Source organism: Melozone crissalis, unplaced genomic scaffold, assembly GCF_028551555.1.
Source record: "Melozone crissalis strain CALT ecotype California unplaced genomic scaffold, PUWL_Pcris_2 ptg000045l_1, whole genome shotgun sequence".
Lineage (NCBI taxonomy): Eukaryota > Metazoa > Chordata > Aves > Passeriformes > Passerellidae > Melozone > Melozone crissalis.
In genome coordinates this window covers 16,184,854-16,211,132 of record NW_026535823.1, presented here as the reverse complement: position 1 = coordinate 16,211,132, position 26,279 = coordinate 16,184,854, and the positions used below count along the sequence as shown (strand labels likewise).

The following is a 26,279-nucleotide window of genomic DNA, read 5'->3' as shown; positions in this document are numbered from 1 at the left end:
TTTTTTAAACACAACTATGGACTGCTATAGGATGTGATAGTAGTCCATTTGTGGTTTATTGATTAAAAGAAAAAAGTTACACGTTAAAATCAACTTAAATTTAAAGTTGTATTCAAGTCCCTAAAGGAGCAGCTGATAACATCAGTTGTCTAAAAAACTGGTGAACATAAAGGATTAAGGGTTATTTGAAGTTTCTTCACTGATGTCCTGCTGAAACAACCACCCAAGAGAGTAAAACCTGACTGCAGAACTCACACAGGTGACGAGCCATTTGAATGGTCCAAACAAAATACTTTTAAAATCTTTCCATTTACTAAACTCAGGAGCAGTCAATCTCCACTGCAATATAATGTTTTGATACCAGTTAATTCACACCAAAGCATTTTTGAAGATCTTTGGATAAAGAGAAAATACAGTAACACTATCATTAAGGCAGCAACTGATGTCACACTGGCACTTGCACTTCCCAAAATACAACAGTAACTCACTGTACATCTCACCATTAATTTTTAACAGAGTTGTATTTATTTAAAATGCCTTGCAACAGAAAGGTGAGAAACACAGCAGAAGTAATTTGCTTTGTGGTTCTGGATTTACCCATCTGTTTCTCCCTAGTACCACTGAAGTTGTCATTCCAGGCAGTCAATACTAGATCGAGAATTTATATGCTTCAGAGCTATTGTTTTCTTTCCAAATTAAGTTCTCAGCCACCTTCTCCAAAATCTCATGTCTAGCCATCATCTGAAGCCAACTACAGCTAGAAGGAGTTCTCCATTGCTTGCTGAATTTGTTTGCTTGTCCTTAGCACAACAGTTTAAACATGAATAGCAGAAAGCATTTAATCTGAGCACTGCAGTCTGAACCCTGCTGTCAGCTTCCCCTTCAGCACTGGCATCAGCTGTTTATCACAGTCACTTTCTCAAAGCCCTTCACAAACTGTCTTCACTCAACTACCACAATTCATGTGTGCTAAGCTTTCAGATAAACAATTTGCAGCTTACTCAACACAGAACAAAGCATTTAGAACTACCTCTCAAAAAAGCTGCCTCCTCAACTGCTCTTCTGCTTGTGAGCTGAGACCATCCTGACTGCCAATCCTCACTGCTCTGCACCTCCACCACTTCAGTGATTCCAGTGAACACTTTTTTCCCCACTTGTTGTCAGCACTGGACAACATCTGGACAGACCTTTTAGTTCCACAGTTGTGGCAGAACAAAATAACAACACACCCTGTACACAATAAATGAATTAAATCAAAAGTCCACAGGAGAAACAAACAAACCCCACAGAAAGCATTCTACTAAAGAATCCATTCATACCACTATAAACACTAAAACAGCAAGATAAATCTGTGAACACTGAGCAGTCTTTAAGCTAATGCTTCAGGAATACCATGTCCATAACTATTTCAGTGTCATCTGAGCTTAAAAGTAGAGCTAAGAATATAACTGTAGTCCAAAAGTAGAACATTAACTGATATATAACATTCCCTCACAGCACAGAGCCCTAAAACAATCACACCTGCATAAACTGGGAAAATTTAAATACAATATTTAGAGAAGAACTTGGAAATGCTAAGTATGTCAAGTCCTAAAGATATCAAAGCCTCTTTCTGAAAAGTCATGAAGGTGCTTTAATTCCACCATACAAATATACTTCCTGCAACTTACTGATCTACAACCCTGCAATTGACATTTTCCATTATTTTTTTCATGCATTTTTGCTGAAACTTCCTCACTAGGTCCTTCCCATCTTGCAGACTTCTAAAAGCAGGGAAAGATTGAGACATTATAAGATTTAGAAGAGCACCTGATTCCTTCCCAAATCAGAACCTCCCCTTCCCTTCAGCAGGTACGTGCAGCAAGCTCCACAATCCCAGGATCACTGTGTGTCTCACAGATAAGAAGCACTAACAGAACTTGTACCAACATCATGAACTGCTGCAACACCCCCCTGTAGGCCCTGAACCAAAGTTATACACAGCAGAGAGAATCAGCATATTAGAAAAAGGGGACATGTTATATTACTAAAATAGCTTAAAGATCTGAAGTAGTTCAGTAATGACAAAGAAAACAAGACTGAAGAGGTAAGCTTTGTTAACTTAAGATTAAAACTGGTTTATCAACTAAAAATAACTGTAATTGGCAAGTAAGAATTCCTACATACTTTTAAAAATTAGTCCAAAAAATTATTCAAGCAATAAAGGAGAAAAAAAATGGGGAAAAGAAAAAAATCCTATGTTCAGCTAAATCTCAGCCTCAAGAAAAGAAAATTCCTCAAGTCCTAGGTTTTGCATTTACACTGTTCTGTAACAAATGCCATTAAGATGAAAGTATAACTCACACTTAAGTATTTTCTACAGCCTTACATGAGTCATGTCCGTCTTCCATAAAAAGGGGCATTTTAGGCAGACAAAGGAATAAGCCCCCATAAAATCCCTATTTTCCTAAGGAAAGGGAAACAGCTATGTACAAAAATCAAGGTCCAAGCTCTGTATCAAATCTAATCCATTAGCAAGACATTAGCTCTAACAACCAAATCACTAGAATTGTCAGATTGGATGAACATTTGCTCAGAATTAAGCAACAAGTCAGCTTCAGTTCTGTGACCTAGCCACATAAATAGGAAGAACAAACACTTCCAACAAAACTGGTGGAAAACGAATGGTTTAGTCCATGAAACCTTCATGAAGTCAAGATCATTAAGATGACAGTTACAACTGTTAACTCTATGCTGTCAGGCACACAAAAATTGTTTGTATTGATGTTCTTCTTTTATGTTGCAACTTTGATAAATTGATGCATGAGCAAAATGGGAAAACTGAATTTTTTTGTGGATTTGCTATAATACATTTTGCCAAGAGTGGGAAACTCATTTATGGCGAGTGCTTTTTGTTTTGTTTTGAAACACAAGAGCTCCTACCTGTACATGGAAATTGCTATTTAGAACACAAGACACAGACTGAATATGGGTCAATTCTTATCTTTCAGATGTTATGACAGAGCTCTTTGAGAGATACAAGTTGTTTTTAGGTTCAAGTGTTTCTGCTCCTTAAGCTGTAAACTATATTAGAAGGATTTTTGTTGTTGAAAGGCCTAGTTTTACTTTCAAAAATTAAAATTCAACTATTCATCCTCTTCCTCACTAGTGACCTTTCATCTTGCTGTTCTTGTCATTTCAGTTCCATTAGTCTAGCTGCTGTGATGGAAAGGAAAGCTAATTGTAATTAACACTCCAGCTAAGGCTCTAAGTGTTTTGAGCTGCTTTTTTACATTAGAAAAGGAGTAAGAATGAAGTTTTTCCTTGTATTACATTTTTTGCACTTCAAAAGCAACATAAGAATGAAAAATGCCTGTGCTCTCTTACAAACAGCTCCGAGTTTTCCTAAAGAAAGATATGCTAATTATTTAAGTCAACCAAAATATCTGACTGCACGTAAGGGATGATTTTACATTTTAAACACTCACGAGCCTTCAAGACACCCCCCTCCTCCTGACTGCTGATCTTAAGACACTATAGCAACAAGTGAACATTTGTTCTGAAGGAATGTGGAGTATGCAACTGGGGGAGGGGTAGCACTATCAGCCACAAACTTATCTCCTGGTCCACTAAGTTATTATTTAACTTCAATCTTCTCTGAACCTGAAGAAACAGCATTTCCTATCCAACATTAGCAACCAGCATTTAACAGGCAGCTTACACTTTGACTAAGAAGAAGACAGATTTGCTTCAACTCAACTTGAAGAGGAGGTTGGTTTTTTCCTCTTGCTCAGAATAGTGGAAACAGAGGACTGCAGATGAATTAAGCAGTGCACTACCACTGCAAACTTGCAAAACTAAACAAAATACCCAGCTCCTCTGGCTCTGTTCACAGAGCCTGCAAGTCCAAGACTCCCTGACTAAAGCCTGCAGCCAGCAGACTCAGAACAGGAGGCTTGGGCAAAACAGACTGGGGGATGATCTGGAGCGAAATGAAAAGCAAGGTGGGAAGTTTGCTCTCCCAGACTAAGTGCAATGTTCCTGGGGAAAACCTATGGTTCATAGCTATGCCTGCCTCCCATAAACTGACTGTAAAATACCTTTTTTTAATCTGCTATGGGTTTGCCTTCATCCAGGCTGTACATTTCTCTGCCTAGCTTCTCAACTCTAAGGAAACTGGACAGGAACATGACTCAGGGCCAGGGATCTCAGTGTTTTCTGTCCAAGGACCAGAAAATGACAATATGAAAGTTAAGGAAGCATGGGAAAATGACCAGGAGGTCTCTGGCTTGCTGTGGTCCTACAGCAACACTAAAAGAAGTAACCTGTATAATTTTTTTTTTCTCTCTGAGTTTTGCCATTAAATAACCCAGGAAAACCTCTTTTAAAAAGTCACTACTACTATCTTTCAGTTCTTAGCAATAGCTTTACTTATTAAAGAAAATTTAAGGAACTATTTACTTAGTTTTTATCCTTGTTTATCTCCTTCACATCTTTTAGCTTGAAAGACTATTTCAGATTTGTGAAAGGACAATTTCAGTTTCAGATTGATAGCATTTCTACTTAGCAGTGACTACTATTTGGAGGTATGTGAAAGGGTGTACTAAGGAATTTCTAGGTCAGAAAGACTGGAAGCAGATATGACTGTGCATGTACTTAGCAGGCTTCAGAAACGCAAGTTTAGAAGATGACTGTCAAATTCAAGTGTGCCAAAAGCTCACTGCTAAGGTGACTGGTTAATTTGTCATCTACAAAGGGCATCCTCTGCTTGCTCTTCTCCCCACCTTTAATAACCCCTGTCAAACTTAGCATTCAATAAAGGCGACAAAAGAACTGATACAGGTTTTAGCAGTGCATGCTGCGACGCCAGACTGGAGGGCCACACCAACTCTGCCTAGAGCCTCACAGTCTTGTTCCACCTTAACCTCTGGCCCCTTGTTCTTTTGCCAGCCACCTTCTCCCTTTTTGCTGGCACTCAGTACAACCTTCCAGCCAGCTCATGGAACTGATCCAGCTAAAAACTAGTTCCTTTCTTCCTAGGACTAGTTTTCAGGTAGCTCTGCCCAAAAGCTCAGCTTGCTATGCAGTCACCAGAGAACTAGCACCAGTGTCAAGGCCAACAGTGAGATCACAGCAGCTCATGCAGAAGTTTCTTTGTAAACTGCTGTGGAAATAGACTATCAACATGTTTAAAACAAAACCCCAAACATAACAAGCTTTATAATAAAAAAACAGCAGGTTTAGATGGATCTTGAGTATTTTAAACAGTTACAGAACTCTATCAACGATTAAGCTGCTGATGGAGAGCGGAAAATAAAGGCAATTTCTGCAGGAGCACAGCACAAGTTATTCCTTGCAGCTGCCCCAGCCTGGTTTAGTCCTGCTCTCCCTGCTACTGAGGCTCAAACAGGCACTTCTGCTAACTCTGCCATGGGAAACAGAACATCCAAAGCAGCAAACACAACTTGTCAGAATTCACCTTTTAACATCTAATTTGGTTCAGCAAGAGGATGAACAATCTTATTATAGGCAAATGCATTTGAAACATGCGGTTAGTTCCTTGTGGGTCAAGGAATAGAGCTACAAAGTACGAAAGAAATATATTTTAATAATAAATCACAAAATTATTCTTTCAGATACTGCAAGCATATCACATTTTGACAGATTCTGGAAGTGATAAAACTTAAAATTCCACTTTAGACTATTTCTCAACTTCCTCAACTATTTTTAATTCTGTAATATTATTTATAAGTTACTAGACAGTTTGTTTTCCTTCTTTTTTGTGCTACATTGGAATAAGAGAAACAATGTGCTAGACTTTACATGGATTCCTCTGCTTTTTTCTACCAATTCTCAGAGGTCATTTAATAATTCACAAGCAGGTTGTTTACACATTTGATAATCACTGTGTTTTCACAGTTCCCAAAAGTTAGCTGCCCTGACAGCATTTTCTTTTCCCTTCTCTCATAAATGTTTTTTATTTATCAAACAAAATACTACCCAGCAGAAAACCAGCACCATCTTCCACAAAAAGTCCTAAGAGATGAGTCCAACTGCCCCCAAATCAAAACAAATATAAAAAACTCTCCCAAATGTTGCTTGCAGAAACTGCTGCAAAAAAATAAATACTTTATCAGATCCTTGTTTGGAGCAGTTTGCCCACCTACCAAGCATTAATAGTATAATGTGTCATTAGACAGGTAAGTACATCCAGTTTAAGGTGTATCAAAGACAGCACCTTTCACTGAGAAACATCAAAATTGGAATAAAGAACAAACAGCAAAATTACACCTAGTATTAAAAATTATCATAAATTCAATCTGTAATCACTGCAGTAACTAATGAGCTTCAGATTTCCCTAGCAAAACAGGACAAACTGACTTTCAAGAACACTGCCTCAGAAAAAGGACAGTAGTATTTCAGACTATAAGAAAATAAGGAAATGAATGAAATGCTAATAATACCGCAGTGCCTTAATCATATAAAAACAGGGACAAGATACATTATCAAGCCAGGAAGGGCTGAAGAGAAATCATTCACCTTTGAGCCTCAGGCACTATATTCAGTAAATGGCTGTTGGATTTAGCGCAGTACGTGATAAACAGCAATTTCTGTGGTGCTAAAAGAAATTTTGAAGTCACTAAAGATTACAAGTTCCCCATTTTGAGGAAACTGTTTACCTTGAGACACCTTTAGAATTGTCCCACTGGGGTGAATATCTTATTCTGCAAAAACAACAACCTGATAGGTTTCAAGTTAGGCAGCATTCCTGATGGGTTTGAAAGTATTGGTGCTACTGTAAAGAGAATGCAAACATTCCTGACCAGGCCATCCAGCTTCAGCAGCACTTTCACCTCTGCTTCAGTTAGAAAAAAAAAAAAAACCAAAAAAAACAAAACCACCAAACAGAAACCAAAGCCAAAAAAACCACAAAAACCCAACAAACCCCAACAAAAACAAACAAAAACCAAACCCCAAACAAAAAAGTCTACCAAACTCTAAAAACATTAGACACATTCTGAACCTCAGAGAAACCTGTAATGAAAGATAATAGCTTTATCTTGCTACTCTGGTTCTAAGATACCTGAGAAAAAAAGAGTATATTAATATTTTAGAATGAACTACAATTTACATTTGTTGAAGATAGGATGAAATTGAAGCGAAAGTTTTTGCCCATTAAAAGGATGCAGAACTACCCACATGAAGGACACAATATCACACTTTGATGATTACTTCAAAGTTTGTGATAAAGTAAGCAAAAATTCCAAAGTACAATCAAGACGACTACATATTAAAATGTAATTATTCCTGCACTTTTAAACCCCATGCAAATTTTACCCTTAGAGCTATTCATAATGCAACAGCATTTCCCACAGTCTCAAGGGCAGACCTTATGGTATATATTATATTCCTAAAAAGAAAAAAAAAGTAGCAGATGTCACAAAACTAGTAGCTAAGTACCTTCAGAGCAGGGAAACAGGAATGCTTTCTCCCTCTCTAATGCAATACAAGCAAAAGCTGCTATGTACTGTTTAAAGATTAAATACTTAACTTCAGCTCATAATTAGAAGATATTTTACTGTGTCCTAAATATTCTTTTGCGTGAGAAAATGAATCTCATCTGAGCAAAGACCACACAGTAACATCATTTACTTGAAGCAACAGTAAAATTTACTATATGCAGTAAAAGCTTGGACTGTAGTCACCAACCTCATACATAGACACCTATTAAATAGACTCAACTTTGCATATCAATGCAGCAAGCAATGTTTTTTTGACCTGGTAGATTCTCATATACAAGTTTGTAAGAGTTAGGTCCTGCGTGTTTAGGACAAGAACTAACCTCTTCAAGTTACAGGATTTACCTTAAACACACCTCACACCTTCAAAACCTTTAATATTTTCAATACTGTGGTCAAGTATCTAAGCCCACAGCAGGTCTCCATGGGAAGCAAACAACTTCTCAGTTCCTAAAACTGCTTTCACCATAGGAAGTTACTTTTATCCTGCGTGCCACCACTCTGAAAATCAGAGATTGGCTCCAGCCTCTATACTGTACTTCCCTGTGTGTCCTACCCTTGCAAAGAGGGGTCTAAGTTGAAGGCTACAATAAGGTTCTCACACTCTCAGCCAAGAGCTGAAATGTTACTGTTGGAACTCAAAGCACAGAGAAAACTAGCCAGCTTTCAAGCCATTATGTCTTAACAGTTTGTACTTGGGATGTAAACTAGAACAGAAAGAAGTAAACCTGGGGCACATCAGGAAAACAATGCCACCCATAAAACTGAACAGTCAAATGAACAGCACTAAGAATAGCACAAATTGTAGGAAATTATCTGAGTTTTCTGTGTACTAACCTAACATACAGTCTCAGGTCTGGTCTTCCAGGCAGGAATTGCTAGGGAATTGTTTGCATTTTCTTCCCATCAGAAAAGAAATAAGACTTTTTTTGAGATTTCTCAATAAATTTCAATTATCTCTAACTACATAAAATACAAATTCTATAACTGAAGACAGCCTTCCAGTTCAAACACAAAAACTCAGTGACAACTGTCCTTACTGGTACTAGCCACATGACCATCTTGCTCATCTGGAAATTTAGCTGAAGACTCGACCAAGACTGCATCAGTTGCACTAACCACCACTACAGTTTCAGCCTGGCATCAAGCAGAATTAAACACAAAATTTGTGAAACAGCACTGGATTCACTGACCTAGGTTCAAAAAATGCCCTGAGCTCTTCATTAAAGAAGACAATGATAAAGTATCGGATTTTGTAGTGATCCCCAGCTCGGATCACTAACAACAGAATATTACATCCAATGAGTACAAGGCCTAAAGGACAGCAAGAACTGAAGCGTATGGAACATATGGTACTTCACTCAACACAGGAGACAACTGCAGCTCCCTCATGTCCAAGCAGCTGTCAAACTTTTAAACTCTACAGTTACATTCAGAGTGTTTTGTTTGCTGGTTTGGGGTGCTTTGGTTGGTTGGTTGTTGGTTTAGGTGCCCCTTTGTTGATGGGTATCAAAAAATTATTCAGCATTATGACAATGAGACTACTGTAAGAAATGAAATCATGTTAGCATAAGGAATGAAAAGAGAAGTAGCCTTGAAATCTATGGAACATTTCATTTACCAAATATTCCCCTCAAGAGATTTCAACTTATCCTTCATGGAACAAATCAACTTGCATTGGTACCATAACAAAACACAGCTCAAGGCTGTAACCCCAAGGTGTTTATGCTCTAGTTTAGACACAAACACGTCATAACCCAAAATCTCTTAGATTTGTCATCCAAGATTCATCAGATGAATGTTAAGTGAAGCACAGATGGGTAACTGGTGGGCTCTTCTATGCTAGCTCAGGTACCACGAGCATCAGTCAGTACAAATGGCACTGAAGGCAACACACCCCTGGCCATCAGCTGCCAACCACTGCAGGGCCCAGCAGCACAAGGGGGACAATGGGAGCCACACGGTCAAGCCTGAAGCCACTGTGCATCAGAGTTTAGACAAATCTGCCAGAGAGGCAACACGACAACTAATAGCTGATGCAGAAGCTGAGGGAAAAGTTAGAAGGTTAGAAGCTGTAAGACCTACGGGAGTCTCTAGCCATGCTTACCAAACAAATATAAACACTCATTGATGCAACCCTTCCAAAGAGGAAGAAATTAATTTCCTATCCCTGCAACTGATTCCACCTTCAAATAATTGATGTAACTAATATCAGGGTGGTGGTAAGCTGCAAGCAATGCAAACCACAATTTTATGCGCAAGAAGTCTGTTCAACCACCTTGGTAAGTTTTTGTTAGTTTTTGAACAGACAATTGTGAATGTTTTCAAAATGAGAAAATGCAAATCAAACTATGCAGCTTCTAGGAGGTTGTCTCCAGCCAGCAGTAAGCACAGCCAGCATTACAGAGCTCACTATATTATGGGGATGAAGGTCAAAAAGAAAACTCCCAACTATGGAAGGGAAACATCTTTCCTTGAAAAATTATAAATCCTTTAAATGGACAACACAGTTTCACAAATTAATTCTATCCCATATTATAAAATAAGATGACAACTCCTGTTTGCCATGTTAGTTTTTTTGGATCTTTTGACCTCCAAATTTTAAACTGACAAGCAGTTAACTACTGCTGCATGGCAATGGGAACACTTCAGTGTTTTGACAGACCTTTCCTACAGAATGCCCATTTCATTCTCAGTAGGCACCAGACACCCAACCTCACAAATAACTCTGACCCTCCTGTGTGCTCTGCAAAAACTATGAGGACATAAAACTATGAGGACATAGTGATCACTAGTGCCAAATTATTGCTCTTTTAAGAATTGCTCACACACATTTTAGCAGCAGTATTTCAGCTGTAGGCACACTCGGACACAGAGGTGACTGCAAATGTTCAGCACTCAGGACATCTTACACAAAGCTGCTCTGGCTGTCAGTTCAGATATTAATCTCACAAAATTCAGATAAAAGCTTTCCTGCTGAGGACCAAAACTGGACTAGTGGTATTGCCCCGAAAGGTACAGGAACACAATGTGCACACACACCTCCTGCAAGGAAGATAATTTGCAGTTTCCACCTGCTGGCAGAAGACAGTAAATACTTCTCTTGCAAAGGAAGACTGTAGTTATATTCTACCTTAAAACTCAAACTACTAGTTTGGAAGACTTTCAGAAACCAAATCAGCCTAGAAAACTGAAATATAACCAAAACAGTAATAGAATTGTTTGGAATTACAAAAACCATTTTAACCATTCAAGTGGTTAAAAAACTAATCAGTCCATGGTCTCACAAATTTACGCATCAGCCTAGACAGCCTGCTAAGAGCTTATTTTCCCTTGTTATGATTATGAAACAGATTGCACTGTTCTGGTGAGGAAATGCAGAACCCAAACTAAAAACCATCACTTCCTGTAATCACCATGCTGGGGGTGGGGAGGGAAGAGGAAGGGAGGATAAATGGTGAAAGAAAAGGGCAGGGGGAAACAACCACAGCAAACACTAGTTAAAACACACAAATGGAGTTGTTAAGAGTTTCAGAAAAATCAAAGAATTAAGAACAACTGACACACCTTCTGAAAGAAAGGCTTCCCTCAAATATAGTAGCACATCTGCAAATTTTCGGACATCGTTCACCACTTGCATGATATATTCTGGATCCACAACAGGATAATCGAAGCAGTCAGAGTTGGAGCTAATGCTGCTCAGAGAGCTGCTCTTGGTGCTGCGCCCCATTGCCCAGTTTCCTGCAGTGGAGATGGTGAAGAAGTTGGAGGTGGACAGGCGGGCTAATCCCAAACCACGCTTGTTGCTCCCGCCGTTCTGCCGCAACATCCCAGCAGCCGCCGCGCTTGGAGAGCTCGCAGTCAACACTCGCTGTCACTTGGCGGCCATCGGGCAAGCCAGAGGTGAAACCCTTAGAAATTGGGGAGGGGGAAGGAGTTGGAAGAGAAGGAAAAATGCTGGTTAGTATAGAATTATATGTGAAGCAACACTTTTGTACCAACAAGATCCAAAACTTCTTTCAAGATGATACTGCTTTACATTAAAATGCTAAACAGAGTACTAGAAAGGCTTTCACTATTTGAAGTTATTTAAATTTGTACCGAAGACAGATTGTTGTATTAAAAAAAAATATCAACGGCATGCCAAAATTATTTCAAAAGCTAATCATGATGCATGCTTACTTCATGAGAAGTTTATTCCATGAATATTTAGAAATTGCATTCTCTGCGTTTACCAAGACCTATTCTTTACCATGAAATGTTACTTCAACTGAATACAATCACAGAAACACTTGATGTGATACAGATTATGATCAACATCCCCTCTTGTATGAGCCACCAAGTTGTATTCAGCATCCTGTCTATTAATACACAGCCTTGATCTAATAGGATGAATTTTCTTCGTGTAGTGTGCCACGCAAGAAACCATGGCCTATCACAGTTTGTTTCAGAAAGGAAAATATCCTCCAAGAAGTTATGTGGGCTTTTCAGCCTGTTATCCATTAATATGAAAGGCAATCAAAAGAAAGACACGGAAAAATGAAGAAAATGAAAAAATATTTTAGTATCAAAGTTTATCTGCAAGTCTCAGGGCAGTTATCTTGAATGACGTTGCTCTGCTCTGAAAGTTCTACCATAAAAATGCACAAATTTGGAGGAGTATAAGCTAAGAAATTACCTGCATTCCTTCCCTTTAGGAAAAAAAAAAAAAAAAAAAAAAGCAGAAAGCTACTGAAAACTTTGCCATGTTAGGTTAAGCGATTCATTTCAAAGCAAACTGCAGGTGGCAGAGTCAGGTACACTTCCAGCAGCTCCCACAACGCCTGCTGTTGTTCTCTCAACACCAGGAGAAATTCCCAGTGTTTACGCTATAGTGTAAACACCGCAAGAGAAAAAAACCCCAAAAACCAAACTGGAACACAACAGCTAAAAAGTTAATGTGGGTTGCAGACACATCTGCAGCAAACCTCCAAATTCAATTACTTTACCTAAAAATAAAAGTTGTTATAAACTAAAAAATACAGGTTGAAACGGGTTCTCCTGCATATGTTTATATTTGGTTAGACCAACTGAAGCAGTAGTACCTCTACCACTTTGAACACTCCCACTATGAATTTCAATAGGCATTACTCTAATGCACCTCAATTATTTTTCCATTATTTCTGCTTTATTTCTGTTTGCAGTTTAAAAATATCAGAGGAAACGTGGTCAAAGCAGTTGTTTTTGTAATTAATGTGCAAGCCTTCCAGGGAGCATGTGCGGGGGGGAGCGGGAAGAAAACTTCAGAATTTAACACAAATTAACTGCTCTAATTTCTGTTTACTGCTTAAAGTCAGTACGTATAAGAACACTCATCACACTATACAAATAATGCAGATAATTAAGCAATTCCAAACACCTCAAGTAGATTGAAGTGAGGTTTACATTAAACATAGTGTTTAAGCAAGTTTCTTCTGTTCCCACATATAATTCTCATGGCTACAAAGCTACTTTGCAATTCTGCCTTGCAATTAGAGGCAAAACACAACCTTCTCTCCTCTCTTAACAAGTGTGATATCTATTTATATCGAGAAAGATTTTCATATTATTTAAAAGACATGCCTCTTTTAAGTCTGGCCAGCTTCAGAGTCAACTTTTTAAGCAGCACGATGTGTTAGACCTGTTCCAGTGGCAAGCCCATGCTTTTAAAGCTGTGTTCTTTTAGAAATGTTGCCTTTTTTTGGGTACAAGCAGTACAATAATGCCACCACTCTGAAAACCGTAAAAGTGATGACGAAGTGTTTCTAAGCGGGGAAAACTTGCAAAAACCAAAACCGAGCAGCTCAGCACAAGAGGCACCTTTTCCTCGTAAATGTAAGCCCTTAGGTCTGTTCCTCCTGTGTTACAAGGCAGATGGGGAACGTTTCCCTCCCAGAACACATGCCTTTCATTACTGAGAAGTGTTTCATATTTCTTCAGGAGACTCTGGCTTTGAAAGCGAAAAGCATCCACCAGCTTTGTTATAAACGCCTCCAGACTCCTTTGGCTCACAGCGAGCCATTGCCCGTCCCGACGGAAAAAAGATGAAAAACTAAAGCGCCAGATATTTCAAAAATTTGCTCTCCCAGCACAATCTCCCCGGTAGGGAGGGGAAGAAAGGGAAAAAAAGCAAGCAAGAAAGAAAGGAAAGAAGGGGCCACGTCGCCGGCGGGCGGAGGGCAGGGCCGCTGTCGGTGCCCCGGGCGGGGGTCGGCGCTCCGCCCTGCCCCCGCCGCGCATTCCCGGCGCCCCGCGGCCGCCCCGGCCCGCACGGCCCCGCGGCGGGCGCGCACTCCCCGCGCCAGGTACCGGGCGGCAGGGCGGAGGTGAGCGCGCCGAGAGGCGCCCGGCACCGCTCCGGGGCACCGCCGGGCGGGGCGCTGGGGGTCGCCGGGGCCAGACTCGCACCGGGCCCCTCCGGCCGCCCCCGTCCCCCCGGCGGCTCACCGGCGCCCAGCCCCACGCTCGCCCACGGCTCCTCCCGGCGGCGACAGGCGACGCCCGCCCTCCTCCCGCCGCAGCGTGCCCGCGGCCGGCGCTTACCGGAGAGCGGCGGCCGAGCGCAGGCAGCAGCCGGGCCGCCGCGGGCCCCTCGCGCGGCCGCCCCGCTGCCCATGGAGCGCCCTCCCCTCAGCGAGCCCCGCTCACCGCCGCCGCCGCCCCCGGGGCCGCCACCGCCCCCGACCCCGCCCGCGCTCCGCCATTGGCCGGTTCCTGGGGGCGGGGTTACCACGGAGCACGCCCCCGTGAGCCCCGGTGCGCGGGAGCGGCGCGCGGAGCGGGGCAGGTGCGGCGGCACCGGGAGCACCGGGAGCCACCCGAGCCGCCCGCCGCTCCGCGCGCCCGCTAAGCGCCCGGAAAGGAAGCGCACAGCAGCCACTGCTGTGCGCCCAACACGCTTCAAAAGCGAGGAAAAGTCCAACTTCAGGCTACGTGGTGTTTAGCAAACAGGCTTTGCTTTTAAGGGATTTAGCCAACAAGAAACACAAACACCGTGGCAAAGCGCAGAATAAATTTCTCATGCTCAACCTCCCACGCTTTGAATTCCTGGATCCAGTTTATCATTAATTGAACAGCTTCCAGTATTGTTGTGAGGGAGTAACGTGTGCACACACACACTTTATACTAAACTCAGCCCACTTTTATTCCTGCATGAGCTCTGTGGGCTACTTAATGAAAATTAAAGCAGTAACAAAATTACTATATAAACTCAGACTGTATCCCCAGGATAGCTGTGGATTCAGCTACCCAGACAGCCCAAATTTTGGCATAATTTCTCTTCTGAATTTAGTTGCATGTGCAGATATATGCACTTTTTCTGGTTAAGAGGAAAGAGAGGCTGGAAAAGCAGAAATTTGCATCATCATACAGAAACTCAGTTCCCAGCAGCACCACGACCTTTAGACCTGATTACAGACTTCTGTTACATCATCTCACAGTGCTTGATGGCAGCAGTAGTTTTTCCATCTTCTAGAGGCAGGACTACAAACCCACTCTTTATTTCTCTTTATTAAAAGGCCATTTAAATTCAGCAATCTTAGATCCAATGCCCGAGGTCTAGAATAGGATTTACTTTCAAAAATGTATCAAATCCCCCAGCATCTAATTCCTAGCCCAGTTCCTTAATCCTAGCAATTTCAGGCTTTACATCTTCAGTTTCCCCATCCTTGCTCCAGCCTCCTTTCCCAGCCACTCCCACGCAGGATTTTGTGTTAGAGCACCAATCTTCTCCTTTCTTCATCCTTCTTTTTCATATTTGTCATTATTTCGTCTACTGGAAGAATTTTATTAAATTTCTTTTGGAATTCATAAAACCTGAAACTAAACAAGTAAACTAAAACAAGTTGTGACATTTCTTATCTCTTGTGTCAATGTTAAGCACTGTTCAAAAACTTTTCTTCACCTTAAAAAATTCTAAATAACATGTGATGTAAATTTAGAAATCCAGTGTTATAAATTCTTCAAGGCTTCTAAGCATGGGGAAAAAAAAGTAAAAAAGAAAACAATACTCTAACCTTCAAAAGGATTTTGATCATTTAGGTAATTGATACTGCAAGTGTCAAAATCAAGCCAGAGTAAACAATTGTAAACTAATTTAATGTGAAAACAAGGAAGTATGGTAGAGAATGTGGGTTAAATAGTACAATCAACAATCACAACATCAGAAAAAGAAAGGTTTATTGTGGGAAAAGTCATTGAAACCATTAGATAAGTGTTCAAAAACAATAAAAAAGATAAACAAGAAATTCCACCTATACTTATCAATAGACAGAATACAAAGCAGTGGATACTATTTGGTGAGCCAAACCTTTGTTCAAAAGAAAAGCCTATAGCTACAGCAGTCTCTCTTCCTTACAGACACACTTTTTGAAAATAGGAGTGACTTTATCTTGCCATAATTACACCATTCCCAGGCACATTTTAGAAAATGCTAGGAAGAATAAACTCAGCTTTTCAAGTGCATATATACTCTACTGAAGCAGACATACACTTCATATGCTCTGACACCTCCACAGTCTTGTCTCTCTCATGCCAGCTCCCACATAAGCTAACCTGGGTCCATACAAGAGTTCAGCAAATGTATTGGTGAATTGTTTGCAAGCAAAAATAATAATCTGTTCTAGACTAAAATTGAGAGTGACAAAGACATAGAAATACTAGGATAATGTTTTTTATGCTTTTGAAATATTTTTTTTCAGTTACTTTTGATTTGAAACATAAAAGTGTTCTACATTGTGGGAGGCCTAGCTTCAAACATCTTTTGAAAAAAGGGTTTGAGCCCACATGTTGCATTATGGGAATGTTAAGTGAAGTTGTGGGTTTTCCTCAAAGTAAAACAACAAACAATTGTCCTTTTGCATTTTCATTGTTCAGAGCTTTTTTCCCTCCCCATTTTCAGCTTGGCTGCCAAATTGAATACAGATTGTCTGCCCTCCCCCTGAATCAAATCTAGCACAAAACAGCTGCAACCATCTCTCAGACTGTACAGTGCTGATTGCCTCCTAAACTGCTTTGGAAAATACTACATGAAAGAGAAATGGAAATAGATCTACCTTCAAGAAAATATGCCTTGCATAAAAGGCCAGGCGTACATCACAACTTTTGCTGCAGCAGATAAACTGGGAAGAGGATTTAGGGTCTGACAGCTGCTGTATGTTGGTCACCCTTTACTAGTCCACAGGGCAATGCCCCTCTTTAGCCAAGTGTAGTCTACAGCATCACTAATGCAGCCTTCAGTGCACAAACAGAAGTTGAGCAGGTAAAAGGTTGCTTAAAATAATTTTTTTCTGTACTTTATCCAACTATATTAGTTTACTGTGAATGAACTATTAGGCAAACAGTGGGGCAATAAGAGACCAGTGTTTCAACAATGTAGTCTCCAAGAAGAGACACAAAAATTGAATTTGTTTTCATTAAAAATGCTAAATTTTCATGAGAGCAGCCAGTGAAATGTCCAACTCTGTAAGAGCCACTACTAGGATTTTTTAAACTTTTTTTTTTTTCCTGATAAAGCATGTGCACACAGTGAAATAAAAGCTATAGCATATCTCTATTACAATTTAAAAAGACAAACCAACAAAAACCCCAAACTCCAAGTCCTGGTTTGTTCCTTTACTCACACAGAAGTGTCTTTGAAATCCAAAGAAATGCCTGCCTGATGAAAGCTGCTCTACATTGCAGCCTCCCATCACTGTTTAGAGAAGAAACATTTCTAGATAGCAGCGTTCATGTAACTAGAACTGGGAAAGTAACTTCTGTTAAGAAATCAGTTTCAAAACACTGCCTCTATTCCATCTATGTGCAGAAGTGACAGATTTTCTAGACTAGTTGGAAGACATAAATTATGAGCAGATAGGTAATGCAATCAATAAACATTCAGTTCAGAGCTGGATGTTTGCTACTGTTGTTACCTGCCACATCTGCAAGTGAAGCAACAGCAAGAAACACAACTCTGGCCCCATGCTGAGCATCACTTTAAATAATTTTTAACTACTTACTTAGAGAGATAACTTGGTAGAAGTTTCTACCTTCTGCTTGCATTCCAACAAGTAACATTCTGCTCTCAAGAAGTATTTCCATAAACCATTTCTTGCCAAGAATTTATATACAGGCTCCGGCAAAAGGCCAACACAATCTGTATATCAGAAAACCATTCAAGACTCAGCTTCTGTTTAAGGAAATAATGCAACATTTTTAGTAAAATAAAACCTGCCCACTGGTATATTTTAAGTGAACTGTTATTGAAGAACAGCTAGAATGCAAACCTGAAAATTATTTGTTTAAAGTCTTAGAAAATTTAAAAAAATTGTTCCCCCAGCCCTACTGCATCTACTGACGGTTTATAAAAGAATTTATTTTTTCTCTCACAAGATCCTTTTGGTAATAAATACCACCCACCTACCTGAGAACCCATCAAGATAAAAGATTAGTGCACACTTCCTAGAACACCCTACATTTCAGTCAGTGCAGCAGATGCCCTTAGGGGAGCTATGTGGGTGAAACTGCAGCAGCCACTATGGACTGGTATGAACCTGCAGAGCCAACTGATAGAGAACAGGAGCACCCCATGTCCTGCAGATGTGCCACTCACACAGGGATCAGCCATCCCTCTCTTCTCAGCACTAGTGTTCAAGGCAGACCACAAAGATGAGCAAGTGAAATGAAATTAATAGCTTTAGCATGTACTAAATAATGATAGTTTTATTTAATGGCTCATTGTAATTCACCCCCAAGATAATCCCTCCATGCTTTTTAATGTGATGAACGAGGTCTCTTTCTATGGGAGATATTCACTCAATTACCTCTGCCCTTGCTAATAGACCTCTTCTCCACTAATCTCTCCTCTATTTCACAAATATTATCTGGCCTTTCTCTCAGATGATCTAGCTGTTTTTTCGCTTAATGCAGAGCAGTTATTATCAGACTGATGCCCCAAACTGTTGAGTTTTTCTTTTCAGTTACATCAACTGACCTAATTTAAAACTCATTCTCTGGTCTTCCCTCTTTTATATGGCATCCTGCCCTGCTCTAGATGAGCTGCATAACATCCCAAACTGTTCCTCAGACATTATGCAAAGCCGGAAGCACAATGAGAGAAATGCAACTGGACACAGAACAACTCCATTTGCTAATCCTGCAGGGAAAAGGATTGCCACTGGCATATACAGCACCCTATTTCCAAATTTTTAACAAGCAGTTTCTTAACAAACTTCCACCTTAACTAGCAATTGCCAAGGACAACAGTGGGTGGTGAGGAATGAAAGGAAAGACTGCAGGAAGGGAACGACTTCCAGAAGGTTCGCAGCTTGCCAAACACCCTATTAACCAACAGTAATTACGGCACAGCGACCTGCTGCTGTGGGAGCCGGGAGGCCCGGAGCTACCACCCCGGCTCTGTTAGCCCCACCTGCCCTACCAGTACCAGCAGGATTTAAGGCAGAGAAAGCCCAGCAATTAAGGTTAGTAGGGAAGCAGGCTGTTTCTGCAGGGACAGGAGGTTTGGCTGGCGGGGAGCTCCTTACAGGTGGTATCCCGCCCATGGCTGCCGGCCGGGAGGCTCCTGCTCTGCTGTGCTCGGGGCCTGCAGCACCAGCTGGGAGAGGGGTAAAGCACAGCTCTCGCTGCTGGATTTGCCTTGCAGGACAAGGTGCAGCTTCTGTGGGCTTTGCCACGCGAATTCAGGCTGGAAGTCGATTACAGGATGATACAGTGTTAGCCAGTTTCTGGAAGCCCTCAGGACAGCAGGCCTGCAAGGACTCCTGCTGTCGCTGGGTTTCTGTCTCACTGCTCACACAAAGTCCTTCTGCAAGTGCTGGCTGTCGCTGCTCTCATCCTCAAAGCAAAAATTCATTTCTATGTTGTTGACAGTATTTAGTACTTAAAGAATTTGATAAATCAAGAAAAAAAAAGTCTCACTAGAAACTTCTCTTTCCCCCAAATTTGACTAATTATTAACTCAACAGTAAGTCAATTCAAATGTAGCAATAAACTCCTTAATCTTCAGTTTCAGAACTATTTTTAACATACATTCCATTTTTCCTCTAACAATAGTTCTCTGCCAGGGAGAACAGTGTATTTCAGGTTGGGAGAGCACGTAAGTAGCAATCAAATGCACTACATGTGATTAAGTGGTTTCTACTTCCAGATCTGTGCTTTTGCCTCTTCCTTCCTTCTGCTGCCCCGATGTGTGATGATTGTTTAAATCCAGCCCTGACAAAATGATCTAGGTTAAAAGAACCCCTATGGTTAAAGGTCTTGCAGTTCACTCAGCCCATTTTGCCAAGAGAGCGAGTACAGCCTGCCTCGAAGGTGGCAAACCCAACTGCACTAGTTTGTGATGCGGTAGGAGCTGTAACCTCACAACCTGCTTAAGGGGAAGCTGGAATGGTTTTTCTCATTGTGGCTCAGGGTTTTCTGTGCTAGTCTTACGGACTGTACTTGGCTTCCATATGCAGTTTTGTTGCCAGAGATCATATTTTTATGTTGGAGCCTAGACAAATAAAAGAGAGATTCAGCTAAAGATCAGCACTGCTGATACCTTGGCTGTTATGCAGCTTGTTCAGGAAGAAACTGTTTCAGATTCAGTTTTTATGGCAATATATATGTTTGAGATACAATGACATATGTTTGCTGTGAACAAGTGAACACTGTTTAATGAGTGTAGTTAAAGCATAAAGCTGACCAATATTGGCTGGTAAGGACAACTGAGCTAATCATGGTGAAATTGAACTGTTGTGCCTGTGTGCTGTTACAAGTTTATCTCAACTGCAGCTAGAGCTGAGTGCTTGGATTCAGTGAGGGAAAGGTGATGAGCTGCATTCTCCTGTGCATTACTAATGGGCACTATTTGGTACTCCAGGAGTAAAAAGGACTGGGAAATAAAGGTCACTCTTTAATACTCTATATTACTAAAGACATACTTTGCCCTTTACTAAAGCTCATAATGAAGCTCTGTGCTAAAATAGAGCTATGTGATTACTCTTCTTTCTAACTACAAAAGCAGCATCTGACCATGATATTAACAAGGCTAGGAAAACATAATCCAGCTATAATGGCTGGATCTCAAGCTTTCCCGAATTTCCTACGCTGGTCACATTACCTGAGGAAGTATTTTTTGTGCAAGGAGCTCATTCAGTAGTTTTCATCCTGGACATTGTAACCTGAATATCTAGGTCAAGTTCTTTCTAACATCTTCTTACCAAATTAAGTATTACAGTCTGCTTTGTGATACAGTCATTTCAATCACCTGTATTAAGGGAGGTCTTTAAAATGACATTACACTTTATTGAACACTGGTGTGCATATAGATGCTAGAGGGTATAATATTGTTCAGTGAAGTTGCTAAAGTGATTATAATGTGTTCATAGGTTTTGAAAGTACAGTGCTATTGCCAGTGTCTTCTGTGTCAGTGAATGCAGATCAGTCTCCTGTGGCAAAATTGTCATGGGAATTCTGTGGCATGTTTCTGGACTAGCATCAGGAGAGGGCTGTAGTCCTAGTCCTGTATAACAATTTGCTTAATTGTGGGTGGTATTTCTCAGCAACAAAAATCTGGTCGCCTCCGTCAATGACAATTATGAATGCTTCTTGATCATGAATATGAGTTTCAGACAGAGTTTCTGGGAGAAGACTTTCTACTCTAACTGACCTTTTCCACCCATTAGTATTTCCTTCCTTTCAAAGTATTGGATCTCCACTCAAGTGATGTAATTACAGAGGAAAGAAACATCTGCCATGCAGTTGTGAGACTTGTCCATGTGAACAGATCTTGTAGAAATAGAAATAGAAATATAGAAAAGATATAGGCATGGGCCCTTTAAAGACAAGGTACTAAATGCCTCTGACATATCTCAGTTTGCTGATCCCTGAACTACTGTACAAAAGCTTCAGTAAAAATAGTGAACTGTATGCAGTTTCTTATGGAACAATTGTAGATGCCTGGTCCTGAGGGACAATTCCTGAGTGGCTCTCAGCCTTGGTGCAGCACCTGAATTCCTGAAGGGAATTTCCTACTGACCTTAACTGCTCTTTGCCCAGAGCACAGGTTGCTCAGCTGTCCTAAAATGAGGCTCCTAAATCTTCCTGTTAATAATAAAGGGAGTGTAGTGCCTAATGCAGAATTACCTGTAGGCCATGGGCTGAGACACCAAGTGCTTTAGTTCATCAGTCTCTCACTGGTCTTGTCCCAAAAATTCCTAATCCAACACCAACAGTGCTCTGTCTGTTTTGTTTTGTTTCCTGTTTTTGCTTTAAATAGTAATGATGAATCTGATTAGCTGCAAGACAGCAGATGCTATGGCAATATAATATTTGAATAACAGATGTGAGAACAGACTCTGGACTTGTTTCATACAACATGTTATTTAGTATTGTATAACATTTTCTTGTGCAATGGAAGCAATGCTTTCTGCTCTTCCAGAAACTCTCTACTGAATAATATGTACAAAACCAGGACCATTGTTATTTAATGTATATATATATATATATATAAACTTGAGAAAATAACAGTGTATCTTAAAGAGCAGCATATCTTTTGAAATATGATACTAATCAGAGAAGGATTAAAGTAATAGGACTGATCTATTTCTGTCATTTTGCCTAGGTAAAATAATCCAATGTGATACTTACAGGTATAGGCTAACAAAATGTATGAATCTGTTACTTTTTATTATGAATATAGCATAAAAATATAGAATACAATTCACTGTATTGAAAATCACAGTATTTTAACATTTTATTCTGAGAAAAGCCATAAATGCTCACATTTACTGATAGTTATTCAAAAGGAGTTTCTTTTTAGCTAATATTATTTACAAATCTGTAGTTTTAATGAGGAATCCAAACTATATGTGACTAGAAGATTGCAGGATCAAATACAAATAAATAGCCCTATTTGTTTGTGTCTAAGTTATGACTGGTTCATTGGCATGTTAGCAGCATGGTACTGTGTTTGATAACAGCACAAATGAGAAACCCAAGTTGGTAGGTTTGCAAATCTAGTGAGTGGAAAGGCTGCTAATACTGCCTGAGCTATGGCAGAATGCACTCCAACTGGGGACCCTCCTCAGCTTTCTTCTGAATAAATTGTCTTGGTAGGAACACGTGGGGATGCCCTGTGAGTTCCCCTGCTTGTCCCATGATTCACAAAGATGGGGTCCCACTGAAGATGGGATGCCTCTGTGAGGAGACAGCCCTTGTGTCAGGGCAGGATGACTGCAGGTAGAGTCCTTGTGCTTTGGCAGACACTGCTGACAGCTGCTCTTGGAAGAGCAGTCCCAGTAGGTAAAAGCCTACAGAGATGAAAATTCCATTGTTCTAGAACCTGAGGACTTTACCAAAGGCAGATCACAAACCTGGGCTGGTTCCTTCCTCATCACCCTGACCCTGTTGTGTGGAACAGCTTTGGAGACTCTCCTCTTCAGACAGAGAGCCTCCAGTGCCAGATGCAGCCATGAGGCAGCATATAATCAACAAAGCCACACTGGCAATCTTCAGCATAGGAATGTGACTCCAGTGTTGCTGGAGCATTTGCCATCTAATTTCAGTAACTTCTCCCAACCAGTAGAAAAATGCCCGAGACAGGCTTGGCTGCCAAACATTACAGGCTTTGAAGTCTGGTGGCAGGTAAAAGCTGTATGTCAGTGACCTACTAAAACATCAAAAGCTATGTCAGAGAATGGTCTTGCAGGGCTCAAGCTGGAAAGCTAAAAGAAAATCCTCAGAGATAATATTAAGGGACTTCAAAGGTAGGAGATATGCAGAAGTTCAACAAAACTGGTCAAAATCGGATAGAGAAAAATTTTCTCTGATGAGTAGAAGTTGGAAAGGAAATAAAAGGGAGAAATATGCTTTTTATGGTCACATGTACACATACTGTACAAGAAACAGCTATCTTGTCTTCAAAGTGGATGTATTGCTATCTTAGAATATAGGCATACACAGCTAATGCTGCAAAAGGAGACTAATAACAGGTACCCACATTTTTCTTCTATCCTCACATATCTAAAGGTACTGTAGAATAGGATTTCTTTTTTAATAATATTATTTATCATGTGTAGCAAGTGTGTAACAGTGAAAGACACAAACATTAAAGATCAGGTCCTAATCTTACCGACTCCAAGGTGTGGGACCGAGCATACTCAAAAGTAAAGGCATTAATGTAAGAAATAAATTAGGCTATAGATTAATCTCAATACTACAAAGGATTTTTAATAATCTCTGGTACTTAATCTCTCAAACAAGCATTTTTCAGCAGTAAAACCAGAGAACATAGAATTTATGTAGGTAAGGCTTCAAAATAGGAATGACCAGGCTGGGTAAGACCAAGAGTGCAGTAGAACCAGTGTCTTGCTTCTATTAATAGCCGTGAATGGATGCTTGAGAAACATATGAAACACTGGACAGGAATATTTTCCTGAGCTTCCACCTATTTACAGCTCAGAAACTTCCTGAACCATGCATGACTTCTGTATCTAGTAATTCTCAGTGAATTCCTCTCCCATGAACTCCTGTAATCCTCTCCAGAAACTTGATTTTTAGCAAACACATTCTGTAGCAGTCGGTGTTCCCAGCTTTACAAACAGACACTGCAAAGAATTACTAATTTTTAAAATTTTCTTTGCTGGTTTTGATATTTGAGAGTCAAATCTACTGTACTGAGATTCAGTCTGGGTTTGTGAATCTGGCTCCTGCCACAGAACCTGTTCTGGGAAGACAGGCTTTATCAGAACAAGCTGCAGGAACAGATTTTCCATCAATGCCACTGTGCAACAACTGAAATGAATTGGAAAAGAGAAGGAAATAGCAGCACCATATGATCTTGAACATCAAAATGACCACAGGAAGACATGTTCAAAATGCATTAGAGCACACTTGTGTGTGCTTTTTGTGGTTTACCATGGTGCCAGAGTGCACAGGGCTGTAGTTAAAATTCCACTGATTTTTTTTTCCCCTCTTTGTGAAGTTCTGTTTTCAATTTTCGGTGTGCAGCAGCAGTGTTACCAAATATGGGAGAATCTGTGATCACTCTGGACCTGTATCTCTGCACTGGGAATGCATAACATAAATGCATTTCTTTTTAAATTACCCTTTCCTTGTTATTTCAGTGGTAAAGCAGTGATTTCCTGTAGCCTCCAACATGGACACAGAAGCTTATAGGCATGATAAGGTAGATCAGATTGTTCCTACTTTTCATCTACACAATTAAAAAAAGAGAAAGACGTTGTAAAAAGGAATATTGTTGAATATATATGATACAGTAAGTGGGTTAAGCTGTTCAGATCACCTGCTTCTCATGTAACATAACTCTTTTTTTTAACCCCTTCAGGAGGAAAATAAACAGTTCTCTTATCCCTAGGGTGGTAGCAAGCCCTAACAAGGAAAAACAGGACACATTCCTTTCTTCCTTCCTTTACAGCCAATCACTGAATTGCTCCCAACACATTCCAGATCTGGTAGGATAGCTTAATTGTCTTCACCTGGAGGCCACTGCCTGAGTTCCTGTCAGTTAATGCAGCACCCAGGGAGTGAGGCACTGAGATTCCTTTCAGATGAAAGTGGGTTAAGCACACAGCCCCATGGCCATAAGCAGTTTCATGGGTTCATTTGCATATGAAGATTTATGAGTTTCTTGGGTGTAACTGTGCCCATAGAAGTTTGAGTCTATAAGTGTCATCAAACATAATTCCTCCCTAAAGATTTAGAACAGATATGAGAAAGATGAGGAACTGTTTATTGTAATAAGTTGTGGCTATGAGTGAAATCTTTAATTGCTTCCTTACAATGAAAGGTCTGCACGGAGAAGGGAATGTTGCTGGTTTGCTTTCACTGGTGGTGAAATAGGGAAATTTCCGTAACAATCCATGATCAGGTGTGCAGGGTTATTCCACAGGGCAGCTGACATTTGGCTAAGCTATTGAGACAATAATTCTTGTCACAAAATGTTGTCAGGCAGTATTCTGGGTCATAGTTTCTCATTTCCATATTACCATTCACACAGAATGTCAAGAGGAGTCTCCAGTTTCAAATCAGTACTACTAAATCAGTAGTAAAACAACAAGCTTATCTGTTTTTCCAAATGAGTAGCTAGACAATTAGACTAAAAAATTAAAAATACTTAAGTATATGGTCTCAAACAACAGTTTGCCATTGTTATGCACTTGTTCTAATTCGACCATATTTTATGAAGTATTTTGTAATAAGCTTTAAAACCTCACTTGTGTTGTCTGATTCTTATCCAAGTGAAGTGAAATATTAACAGTCATTCTGGAACAGAATTGAAAACAGTGTTTTAACTGACAACATTTTGACAGCCTGATAAAATATCAGGAATTTTGATAAGACAGCATCTTATCACAATATTGCCTAGATTTCAACAGACTACAATGAAAGTCAGAGCAAACCAGTGATAGCTCATCATTCATATGTCTACTGCAGAAATGAAAAAAGAGTCAGCAAGACAAGAAGGCCTCTAAGGCTTGAAAATCGTGATGAACAAAGTACGTAAAAATGTGCAATACCACAACCAGGATGATAAGCGAGAGAGTTGTTAGCAATTCTATTTTCACCTGAGTGACAGAGGTTACGAGAGAGAAGTTAATGATATAATTTTATTCTTAAGCTCAAAAGATAAATTTTTGTGATAAACAACAAAAAAGCACCTGACAATATTAATTCACTTGGATTGTATCTCACACATCACTCTCCAGATACATCAACCACTTAGTTTTATATGCATTCTTGGGAACTTATTTTTCTTCATTT

The 26,279-nt window shown here is 40.2% G+C and overlaps 1 protein-coding gene across 5 annotated transcripts in view; it reads right to left on the bottom strand.

The window, feature by feature from the left end:
- ARHGAP29 (Rho GTPase activating protein 29) overlaps positions 1-11,398 on the bottom strand; it is a 45,152-nt gene extending 33,754 nt beyond the window's left edge. For all 5 annotated transcript variants that reach the window (XM_054285761.1, XM_054285762.1, XM_054285766.1 and 2 more), the window contains exon 1: positions 11,067-11,398. In XM_054285761.1, coding sequence (XP_054141736.1) covers positions 11,067-11,328 — 262 coding nt within the window. In that variant the 5' untranslated portion in view covers positions 11,329-11,398. The remainder of the gene's footprint in view (positions 1-11,066) is intronic.
- Between the last annotated feature and the right edge of the window lie 14,881 nt (positions 11,399-26,279).